General features: G+C 40.0%; 1 protein-coding gene across 5 annotated transcripts in view; it reads right to left on the bottom strand.

The window, feature by feature from the left end:
• The window catches only part of FN1 (fibronectin 1), a 109,723-nt gene that overhangs the window by 83,634 nt on the left and 13,298 nt on the right, over window positions 1-12,791 (bottom strand). For all 5 annotated transcript variants that reach the window (XM_075317523.1, XM_075317524.1, XM_075317525.1 and 2 more), the window contains exons 2-9: window positions 9,242-9,370; window positions 8,436-8,573; window positions 5,969-6,100; window positions 5,669-5,806; window positions 1,560-1,718; window positions 977-1,147; window positions 714-893; window positions 271-447 (exon numbers count right to left, since the gene is read on the bottom strand). In XM_075317523.1, the coding sequence (XP_075173638.1) occupies window positions 271-447; window positions 714-893; window positions 977-1,147; window positions 1,560-1,718; window positions 5,669-5,806; window positions 5,969-6,100; window positions 8,436-8,573; window positions 9,242-9,370 (1,224 nt within the window). The remainder of the gene's footprint in view (window positions 1-270; window positions 448-713; window positions 894-976; window positions 1,148-1,559; window positions 1,719-5,668; window positions 5,807-5,968; window positions 6,101-8,435; window positions 8,574-9,241; window positions 9,371-12,791) is intronic.

Genomic DNA, 12,791 nt, shown 5'->3' with positions numbered 1-12,791 from the left:
GCTTTTTCTACCTATTGTGTTGTCCCTCATTTCCTTATAGATCGTAAGCTTGTGAGCAGGGCGCTCACTCCTTTTGAACTATGTGCTAGTTTGTAAAATGTCTTCGTCGTCTATACATGTCATTGCTTAATTGTAAAGCGTGCATAACACCAACAACCTGTGCGACATGTGACAACCCAGGACTAGTTACTAATGTGTCTGAAAGGGTCCTTAAAAATAGATCATGGAACAATGTGAGATAAATGATACTTTTCACAAAAAGCTCCTCACCAGCCATAGGACAGAAGCCAAATTTCTGATCCACATCGTAGTTAAGAGTCGTTCCACACCACTTCATACTGTCGCGGCGGCCTTCTGATGTACAATCTGTGTAATTGCGGTTGTTGTACAGGAAGGGAAAGTGACAGAGGGCCCCGTTGGAATTACCGCCTCTTGTCTGAACCAGGACTAAAAAGGAGAAGAAAATGGAATTATTAGAATGCGATTATGACACCATGAGCCTATGCTTTCAGCTCTACTAGGCAATCTATCATTGTATAAAAAATATAATTTCCCGAAAAAGCAAAGTTCACTCTTGTTCTTGTAAATTAGAGCCCGTAATTAACACCAGTTGACATTTCCAAATAGAAAATAACGAGACAATATTCTATACTAGAAAAATCCTTGCCCAGTTATAATTCACAGACTGAAAGCCTCCATCACCATCGGCTTACCACGCTGTTCTGTGCAGAAGGAATATTTCTTGTCTTCATCATAGTTGGATGTAGTTGCACACCAGAGCTTTCCGTCTTGACGGCCTTCAGTTGTACACGAATAGTAGGTTCTTCCGTCATGTATGAATGGAATTGCGCAAGGCTCATTGTTAGAATTGCCACCATATGTCCCAACAGCAACTGTATGACACAAAAATCAGACTGTTGAAAAGTGCCTTAGCAGTCCAATATATATATTTATTTTGTTGAGCATGTACACCTACCACTTTCCTCACAGCTGACTCCGTTGCCCAGGCAAGTACAGATCTGTTGTTGGGAGCCCTGTGTTTTGACCCACTTCATGCCCACAGTATAAAGGACTCCACTGTCAGTCATGCAGTGCTCAAGGTCAATATTTGCCACAGGTGTCAGTGCTTTTATACCAGTATCAACCACTGCAGAGGAAACAAGCATTGTATATTTAGTTTTCTTTTTTGAAACTCAAAAACGTAAAAAACAAAAAACTAAACCACCACAAGAAATGCATTTGAACATTGTTGCGAGATCTATAAAGACAAATGGCCCCCATTCACAATAGAGTAAACACTGCTGAGCAAATTTCAGACCAGCAGACCCCATGGAGGTGTATGGAGGCCTAGAAGAACTCCTGTGAGGGATGATGTCAGCCGAGGTGAGGATCAAGCAGTCTGAATTCCACCTCTGCAGAAGCAGTACTTGGAAGTTTTTATTATACAACAAACCACACAAGACAATTTAAGCAAACTATTAAAATATTGTTTGTGTGATATCTACACTGTGGACAGTAACTTTATCAAATCAGATAATTTTCAAAATAAATCCACTTACCAACGCCAGAGGTTTGCAAGGAAGAATGTCTCTCACACTTCCACTCCCCACGGCCGTTGCCCGTACAGATACACTGCAACAGGTTACCTCTGGGATCAGTCTTGGTCCAAGTATCTCCAATCCTGTAGGAGGCTCTGGTTTCCTGGTCATTACACCTGTCTATATAAAAGAGTATGACAAATGAATGCTAAACAATGACACTAAACAGCACAAAATAATATATAATTTAAATATATTATATAATTAATTTATTATATAATATATTTAATATATATATATATATATATATATATATATATACATACACACATACAGTTAGGTCCAGAAATATTTGGACAGTGACACAAGTTTTGTTATTTTAGTTGTTTACAAAAACATGTTCAGAAATACAATTATATATATAATATGGGCTGAAAGTGCACACTCCCAGCTGCAATATGAGAGTTTTCACATCCAAATCGGAGAAAGGGTTTAGGAATCATAGCTCTGTAATGCATAGCCTCCTCTTTTTCAAGGGACCAAAAGTAATTGGACAAGGGACTCTAAGGGCTGCAATTAACTCTGAAGGCGTCTCCCTCGTTAACCTGTAATCAATGAAGTAGTTAAAAGGTCTGGGGTTGATTACAGGTGTGTGGTTTTGCATTTGGAAGCTGTTGCTGTGACCAGACAACATGCGGTCTAAGGAACTCTCAATTGAGGTGAAGCAGAACATCCTGAGGCTGAAAAAAAAGAAAAAATCCATCAGAGAGATAGCAGACATGCTTGGAGTAGCAAAATCAACAGTCGGGTACATTCTGAGAAAAAAGGAATTGACTGGTGAGCTTGGGAACTCAAAAAGGCCTGGGCGTCCACGGATGACAACAGTGGTGGATGATCGCCGCATACTTTCTTTGGTGAAGAAGAACCCGTTCACAACATCAACTGAAGTCCAGAACACTCTCAGTGAAGTAGGTGTATCTGTCTCTAAGTCAACAGTAAAGAGAAGACTCCATGAAAGTAAATACAAAGGGTTCACATCTAGATGCAAACCATTCATCAATTCCAAAAATAGACAGGCCAGAGTTAAATTTGCTGAAAAACACCTCATGAAGCCAGCGCAGTTCTGGAAAAGTATTCTATGGACAGATGAGACCAAGATCAACCTGTACCAGAATGATGGGAAGAAAAAGGTTTGGAGAAGAAAGGGAACGGCACATGATCCAAGGCACACCACATCCTCTGTAAAACATGGTGGAGGCAACGTGATGGCATGGGCATGCATGGCTTTCAATGGCACTGGGTCACTTGTGTTTATTGATGACATAACAGCAGACAAGAGTAGCCGGATGAATTCTGAAGTGTACCGGGATATACTTTCAGCCCAGATTCAGCCAAATGCCGCAAAGTTGATCGGACGGCGCTTCATAGTACAGATGGAAAATGACCCCAAGCATACAGCCAAAGCTACCCAGGAGTTCATGAGTGCAAAAAAGTGGAACATTCTGCAATGGCCAAGTCAATCACCAGATCTTAACCAATTGAGCATGCATTTCACTTGCTCAAATCCAGACTTAAGACGGAAAGACCCACAAACAAGCAAGACCTGAAGGCTGCGGCTGTAAAGGCCTGGCAAAGCATTAAGAAGGAGGAAACCCAGCGTTTGGTGATGTCCATGGGTTCCAGACTTAAGGCAGTGATTGCATCCAAAGGATTCGCAACAAAATATTGAAAATAAAAATATTTTGTTTGGGTTTGGTTTATTTGTCCAATTACTTTTGACCTCCTAAAATGTGGAGTGTTTGTAAAGAAATGTGTACAATTCCTACAATTTCTATCAGATATTTTTGTTCAAACCTTCAAATTAAACGTTACAATCTGCACTTGAATTCTGTGGTAGAGGTTTCATTTCAAATCCAATGTGGTGGCATGCCGAGCCCAACTCGCGAAAATTGTGTCACTGTCCAAATATTTCTGGACCTAACTGTATATATATATATATATATATATATATATATATATATATATATATATATATATATATATATATATATATATATATATATATATATATATATATATATATATATATATATATATATATATATATATATATATATATATAATATATATATATATAATATATATATATATATATATATAATATATATATATATATATATAAAATATATATATATATAAAATATATATATATAAAATATATAAATATATATTATATATATATATATATATATATATATATATATATATATATATATATATATATATATATATATATATATATATATATATTTTATACATACACACACCACACACTAAGTTGTGAAGGTTAAAGGGGTTCTTGTTATAAAAGAATAAAAAAAAATATATATATATATTTTTCTCTAAATATATTTAGAAAAAAAAACACAAAAAAAAAAAAAAAAAACAGTTAAGCTTTATCAGGTGCACCCTGTCAACATTTTAAAAAGTATTCCAGCTCCAGGATTCTATCCCAATATGTAGTAGGAAAAATAATAATAATAATAATCATCATCTTTAACTAGAAATTGATCTAGTCATGTCTCTTTCCTCATGTGCAGGGAATTGCTGCTTAAGTATTCATAGTTACATCCACTCAGTGACAGAATATTAGTTAGTTGCTAGTGGTTGTAGCGATGGATTCGTAAGCTGCAATGCCCTGCACATGAAGAAAGACATGGCTTTATCAGGAGAGGAGGTATTTGCTATTATTATTAATTATTATTATTATTGCTACTACATATAGGGATAGGATCACCCCTTTTAAGTTGACAACTGCCATCTATACTAGTTTGCAGCCTGTCCAAGATTTCAGGTGACATGAAGTAATATGGGGTGCATGAAGAACATGTGCTCTAGAGACAGACATACAGAGCAGCGTCATTTCAGGCACTGAACTAGTATTCTTCTGTTCACTCAACCTGACAGGATACTCGAGATACTAAGAGGAGTGGACTAAAGGTTAAAATAAAAAACACCTTTCCTGAGCGTTTTTGTGCAATTCCGTGAGTCTGTCTCACAGATGCTCCTCTCACTGATAAATGGCAGGTGCCATGTTTAAAAACCTGACAGATGGTACTAGATAAAGCACACCTTTTCTATTACATAAAAAGGATTTAGAAGAAAAAAAAAAAAAAAAAAGTTAAATTTAAAAACTTAATTTATTTTATAAACAATTAAACCCCCCCATACAAACACAGAACTGCAACATAGCTGGTGTTTTAGGACTAAAGGATCCTTTTTCGTTATTTTGGATGTGCTGCCTATTTTGAGAGACACACACACACACATTCTTGTGCATAGGAGCATCTACAGCAATTATCATAACATGATATTTTTCTGCCACATCACTTTCTATCATGCTTGGACACTTCATTCACGCTCAGAGCAATGACTTTTCTGCACTGTCCAAACAAACAATAATTTTCCTTTGACCGTAATCTTCAACAGGAATGTGATCATTTGTGGTAGTAAAGTATGAGAATCACGACCAATTTGTTTGGGAATCTACTCGAGGGCATACATTTAAGTAGACAATCCCACTTATAATGAAGAAAGCCTAAAACCTACAAGGCTAAGATGTTAAGGTCATCTACATTCCAAGGAAACAGTGATCTACGTATATGGTTACCAAATGGTAGGGAAGATTTTTAGATAACAAAAATACTTCCACATCTTATACAGTCTGCTGGGAAAGTGCACAGTCATGTACAAAAGTGCTGATGGCGGACACTGAAATGCTGCACAATCAAGGGGTGAGATTTTCGCAAGTATTTGCTAAATATCAGATATAGTGTATTGCAAAGGGGGAAGGGTGGTAAACACAATTACCTTCTAAGAAAGTTAGTGTAACAGCATTCTGCGCACACAAGCAGTCGAAATCCCGGCAGCACATGACCAGTTTACATAGGACAATGCAATGCTGAAAATTGTATTTATTTATTTATTTAATTTTTTTTTTGGCAGAAAGGGCCAGGAGAGCGCACCTATTAAAAAGCAGCAATTTTCTCAACACAAAGACAGATTATGAGGCATACCATCATTGTTAACTAATCAAATAAAATGGTAAATTCTCCTTGGATAATACTTACTTTTAGAACTACAAGTAATGCGACCATTTCCTTCTCCCAAACATGTGCAATCCACCATCATCCATCCCTGATAAGGCTTCTCCCAGGTTTGTCCCACCACATAAGACGTGCCAGCGGCATTATCGTAACATCTCTCAGCTAAATAAATAAAAAGCAACATTTACCTATCAAATCAGCAATTCCTGTTCTGATTATAATATACATTTTTTAATGCGAAAAAAAAATAAAAAAAAAAATCTATCAATATGCAGTTTGCAACTTTTTAACAGTTTAGTCCATGCAAACATTAAGACTTCTTACCAACAGGTTTACATGTCCATTCTCCTTTGTTATTACCAAGGCATACACACTCCAACATATAGCCTCCAGTTTCATGAGGTCTGCGCCAATTGTCTCCAATCTTGTAGGATTGTCCACCCTCGTGACAGCGATCTACAATAAAATTTCAATCAACATACACGCAATGGCAATTCTTTGCAACTGGGAAAACAGTACTACCCAGTTTCTCCAAAAATAAGCCCTAGCAGGAATATTCAGCTATTTTGGTATAAGGCTTAAATATAAGCCCTACCCACGAAAATAAGTCCTAATCGTGATTCAATAATGAATGTCCATGCAGCTTAAAAAAAAAACAAAAAAAACAAAAAAAAAAAAAAAAAACACAGCTTCATTACAGAAGATGCATCAATCATTCACCAGACGTGAGGACCTGTGGTGGAAAGCACACCCACACTCATCAAATCACACACACCCATACTCACCCCATCTGGCGATAGCGATTGCTTCTGGCCGACAGAATCCTGGGACGCAGTGCTGTGGAATGCATATAGGACCTGCGGTGGAACACATCAACGCATTCAAGCGCCGAATCCTCCATGCGTTCCTCCGCATGTCCTTGTGCTCCACTGCATTATATCCCATCTTCCCCTGCTGGCTGGAAGCAATCCAAATCGTCGGATGAGTTGAGTGTGTGACCTGATGTGTCTCAGGGTGTAGCATAGTGAGGATGGCGTGCAGCATACCTGCTAGAAGCGCCTATCAAAGATTGCAGGAGGACCTGGGAGCCACGCAGACGTTCGGGGTCTGGCAAGTATGAGTCTCTTAGGAAGGGAGGTGTAAACTTACCCCCAACAGTGTTTCCCCAAGAATAAAACCTACCTGGAAATAAGCCCTAGTGCTTTTTCTTTTGGTGGGGGGGCGGGGGGGGTGGGGGATGAAAAATCTATCTGGTCTTATTTTTGGAATAACATGGAAGTAATTCTGGTATGTGCAAATAGACGATTCGGAAGGCAAAAACGGTTAGGCATAAATTTTCTACAATAGCCAGTATAATTAGGGTATGTTAATGAGGTTTTTTTTTGTTTATTTTTTACACTGGATTTAAACGTAAAAAAAAAAAAACAACCCACAAACAGTTAGGCCTGTTTCACACTTCAGTGAAAAACAGACGTTTTTCACTGGACATATTAAAAATGCATATTTCCCTCCATGTGCCATGATTCACGGCACACGTGGGTTGTCCATGTGCAATCCGTGTGACGTTATCCATTATCTGTGATTGCACATGGCGATAAACTCATGTCCCCACTCTTGCTGTCCGTAGTGCTGAACTCTTCGGATCTACTGTGTCTCCGGCCCCCGCTGCAGCTACTTCCGGGTCGGCTGTGCTGCATACATGAATATTCAGTAATTAGCCGGCTCTGAAGCAGCAGGGGCCGGAGAGAGCGGCGCTGGAGAAGGGGAGTTAAAGTGTTTTGAACCTCTGTTTTTCTGGTACGTGTTTCACGGTTCACACCATAGTGTGGTCCGTGGGACATCAGTGATGCTAGAAAAAAAAATGGACATGTCTCCATGCGGCAATCACGGACATGTGTGTACGCTGCACAGAGACTCGGTCAGTGAAAAAAAAATCACTGATGTGTGGGCAGACCTATTGATTATAATGGATCTGTGTAGGTCCGTGATTCTAGTACATATAAAAACTAGTGCATACATACCAGAATCACTGACGTCTGAAACAGGCCTTAGGCAGAGTCCCATACTTTTTAAATAAATCTACAACATTGATATAGCTGCTAAAAGTAAAAAACGCTTCTAGGATTGCCACCACTTATTTGAGCAGTTTACAGGAAGCAAATGCAGCAAGTAGCCACTTGCAAATTGGCCCCGTTAAATGGATCTAATCCAGGTGTGGGCCGGTGGAAGATCAAGCTGCAAATTCCACTTTGGGAAAAATCCACCATGTTAACGTACCCTCTTGATTATCATAAAAGGCTTCCTGAAAACCGATCACTAAGCTTTAGCCCAAATATTTATCAGCCAGCTAAGTGGCCTAAGCATTACAGAGACAGTAAATACTGATCTGTGCCCATGAGTAGTTCATATCAATATTACTAGACTAAATACACATTCGGCTGGACTCCAATACAATATGGAAGACATATGAGAGTGATTAGGATTAGATTTCCCGATTTGGAGGGGAGGCTATAGACCCCATCATAATATAAAGATTAGTTTACATTCTTGGGCTTGCCTGTGGTGCATTTAACTAGAAGTTAGGGGACCATCCCCCTATAGTCAACATCTGGCTTCATCACTTGAATTGTCACATTAACACCTTTATGTCCATGGATACACAAAGGGAAATCATTTACATGTGACACAGGAATGCCTTTACATGTATTTGCATGCAGCCAAACAAATGGTTATATAAGCAACAGATGCAATGAACAAGAGTATTGGGCTGTAGAACAGAAAAGGCCATTACTTGCAATGGTGCAACTGATCCTCCCTCGCCCGGCTCCAATGCAGGTACAGTCCCAGATCATGTTGTCTTTGGGTCGCTCATAGGTTTGCCCAACACGATACGTTCCACCAGTGTACTTGTCAAAGCATGTTTCTTCAGCTGTTTTGCAAAGAAAGACCAGGTCAGTCAGGTTGAACGCATGGAGAAAGAAAAAAAGAAAAAGAAAAAAGGAAAAAGAATATTCAATTTTCATACATAGTTAAAACACCATTTTTAAATAATGCATAGAAATCACAGCCTAAATTTCTTAAAGCATAACTCCACCACTGGAGTGGTGCTTTAAATATGAGTCCCCTGCCCCCAACGTTATACTTACCTGGCAGCGGTTTCATGCTTTTTTGCCGTTGCTCCGATCCTGCGGTGCCATCTTGTGACTAACTTCTGACTGGCCAGAAGTCATGTCACAAGCGCTCAATAAAAGTCTACGAGAGCAAGAACAAGGCTCTCATAGACTTGTATTGAGTTGTGACCTCTAGCTGCTCCATGAAACACTGGAGCAATCGGTAGGTCACAAATTACCGGAGCAGAAATTGAAAATGAAGCAGCTGGAAGGAGAGTATAAGAATGTGCCAGGGGAGTTACATTTAAAGCACAAGTCCAGGGGTGCAATAAACCGCACACACCCCTTTAGTTGTTGTAGGTGTATTTTCTGCTACTTTTAAATTGTGCAGATGACACTTTAAAGATGCAATAAATTGGCCTGTCCACAGAGATCCTCATGGTTATCACATATGCAAACCCAAAGCAGTATTTGGCTGCATACCTACCTTCTGGTTTGCTCTCACAATTGAAGCCTTTACCACCACCATAGCAGGTACACACCAACATGTTACCCAGGTAAGTCCGTTCCCATTGCTGTCCAATGTTATAGTACTGTCCATTATCATGACATCCCCCTGTGAAAAAATAAAAAAAATACATTCACTTATATTGTGCTTCACAGCCAAGAGTTCAGTATATTTATATTAGAAACCAAAACAATGGAAACCTCCAAAAATAGTGCAAATTATAAGGCTTTAATGGCCCATGTGGTGACGTTTCGGTCCATAGTGTGAACCTTTCTCAAGCAGTTGACACTGAACCAAAAAGCCTTAGGGCCCCTTTACACAGACTTTCTAGCGATCCCACCAGCGATCCCGACCTGGCCGGGATCACTGGAAAGTCGCTGGCGAGCTGTCAAACAGCCATATCTGGCCAACGACGCAGCAGCGATACGGACCTGCAGAACGACCTCGCTGGTCGTTGGGGGGTCGTGTCCCAGCAGCTAAATTGACGACCCACACCTATGTTAGGGGCGTGGTGTTTGGCGCGGAAGCCACCTAGGTATCCTTTTTACACGCCCCCTCACCGCCGATTGGTGATCGCTAGTGTGTTCTTATTGGCGACCCGAGCTTGGAAAGAGTCAAAAGTCGCGCTTGTATATCCTTTGTTCCTGAGCTTCTGTTGCTTAGCGGATCTTTGTAGAGTTCTCTGTGCAGCGACTCTGCACTGATTTATCTATACAGCTTCAATCAAATGATGCTTACCGTATAGGCTTTATAGTATTGCAGACTAGAGAACTAATGATCCGCAAACCAGCACGCTCAGGAACAAGATAGCTTTGAAACAAAGGACGGAGGCGCTAAAGTTGCCTTCTTTTCAGTGAAAGTCGCCCAATCAGAATGCAACAGCGACCACCAATCGGAGGTAAGGGGGCGGGAAAGGGAACGTTATAGCATGCCTACGGGCTGGGTTCTAAGTCGCTAACTATGTCGTTATAACAGTGTCAAACACACCGATGCATGCTGCGCAGCGGGAAACAAAGGACCAAAAATGTTCCTGAAAGATTTGTAGCGATCAGCGACCTCACAGCGGGGGCCGGGTCGCTGATGCGTGTCACACACTGCAATGGAGGTCGCTATTACGTCACAAAACCGGTGACGTTACAGCGTGTAAAGGGGCCTTTAGAATTTGCATTATTTTTGTGCTAGGATCAGCCATTATGAATTTATAGAATTTACAATAGGGTAACGAGCATAATAATGTGAATTGGGAAAGTCATTTATCTTCAGATCTGAATATCCGAGGCACGGTATAATATGAAACAGGTACGAATGGCTGTCCACGAAATTAAGCACATTAATCTACAGAGCCTAATCCTTGGGCCTCCGCTCTCTGTAAGGTTATGTCTGGTATGAAGGCTGAGCTCAAATGAATCTCTTCAGACATAGGCATTTGATCCCAGCAGAATATATAACCCGTAGATTCAGATCACCGTCATCTGTATTTTATTAGCACGCCGACATTACACATTGCAACAAGACGTCGGTTTCACTATATTTATGAACTCCTGTTAAACCAAGAATCCATTCATATTGAAAATAAAGGAATGTTAAAACCTGCCATTACGATGCAAGTGAAATATTCAACGATGTCTGCATATAAATCCAGTGACCTACCGTTACTTTTCACATTTTGTATGAGATCTAAAACTGGAGTTATGAACAATTAAGGGTATGTGCATATGACGTCTTTCAGGAGGGTCCTCAGGAACCCCCCCTGGAAAAAAAAAGCGCTAAAGAAACAATGAAAAGGAGGAACATAGGCACTGCAATTTCAAAACTGCTCCAAGCTAAAAGTTACTAGACCATTCTTCAGGTGCTTGGCAAGCAGCTCACTATTTCTACTTAAACATAAAAAAGGAAGAAGGTCATAATAGATGTAGAAAGACGTTTCGGGAAAAAGAATCAATGGTTTTGGCTGAAAAGTCTTCTGCTTGGCGGGTATGAAATGCGCACACGTCCTCAGAAGGGACATACAAGCTCTTACGATGACCGTATTCCATTTGTTTAATCTTTTCTTTCCAAGGTTGGAATGGAATGTTTGTCCAGATTTCAAATTTTAAAAAGGAAACCCCTTATAAAGTGGGCTATTAGCCAAGAGCTCTCGAAAGTTTATTCCCATGAAAACCATAGCAATGTAACAATGCAGTGTAGTAAATCAACTTTTGCCAATTACTTGTTGGTTCATGTACAATACTACTATAGCATCACAAAGACCTAGAGCAAAAACAGTGCCACACAGGACCCTTTCATGGAATTCTAAAGAAACAGTCAACACAAAATGATGGTTTCAAGCAAATACAAGTGCTCGGTGCATCATGGCGAGGCCAAACATTTAGGTGGACCTGCCCACCTGCTTTTTTCCCCCCTCCATCTCTGCCCTTCTTTGGCTCCATGAAGCCACAGATGTCAAAGAAGGGGGAAAATACAGGGAAAACAAGCAGTAGGAAAGGTGCTGAAAAGTTTGGCCATGCCAAGGGTGCACTTGGTTTTAAATGTCAAAGGGACCATCAGCACAGAATAACCGTTCACACCAAGTACAGGCACTCATGCATTATGGAAGGGAGCATTTAAATACACCTTCCCATTTGCTAGTTTTCCCTCCATCTCTGCTCTTCTTTGGCTTTATAAAGCCAGAGCTGTCAAAGAAGAGGAAAGGATGATCCCCATGGAGGGAAAACAAGTAGGTGGGGAGGTGCACAAATGATTAGCACCACCATGATACATGAGCGCCTCTACTTGGTTGACCTTTTAAAGGGATTCTGTCAGCATAGAATGACTGTTCAAACTATGATGCCCTTTTCTATGTAATTATAAGGCTATGTTCACACACTGCGTTTTTTACCTGCGTTTTGGGTCCGTTTTGGGTCAGTTTTTGCTGCAGAAATTTCTTGAGAAATTCTTGTAACCTTTCTGCAGACATTCCCCAGCAAAACCTATGGCAAAAAAAATTAGCTGTGCACACACTGCGTTTTTTTCTTAAGAAAATTCTTTCAGTAGATTTTCTTAAGAAAAAGAATGAGCATGTCACTTCTTTTCTGCAGCTAACTGCGTTTTTTGCCATAGATAATTGGCACAATAACGCAGGGAGCAACCAGCGGTAAAAACGGACCTAAAACGGACCTAAAACGGACCTAAAACGGACCTAAAACGGACCTAAAACGGACCTAAAACGCAGGTGCGTTTTTGGTGCGTTTTTTAACACAGGTGCACTCTTAAGAAATTTCTTAAGAAATTTCTTAAGAAAAATCATTTTTCTAGTGTGAACATAGCCTAAGCCTATGGTTCTAACACTAAAATATAGATCTGAATTGAAATATTCAAGTGGAAAAATAATGCCTCCAACATTTCTGCAGAGGCCACCAAACATGCTTGAATAAGGGATAAGTCACTGCCAGGTCATTTCTTCTAGTAACAAGTGAATGGGCACATTAAGGGTGCCTTCACACTTTAGCGATGCAGCAGCGATCTGACCTGGTCAGGATCGCTGCTGCAT

Source organism: Anomaloglossus baeobatrachus, chromosome 7 (assembly GCF_048569485.1).
Source record: "Anomaloglossus baeobatrachus isolate aAnoBae1 chromosome 7, aAnoBae1.hap1, whole genome shotgun sequence".
In the NCBI taxonomy this organism is placed as follows: domain Eukaryota; kingdom Metazoa; phylum Chordata; class Amphibia; order Anura; family Aromobatidae; genus Anomaloglossus; species Anomaloglossus baeobatrachus.
Note: the sequence above shows the minus strand (reverse complement) of the source record. Positions and strands in the feature narration are given on the sequence as shown.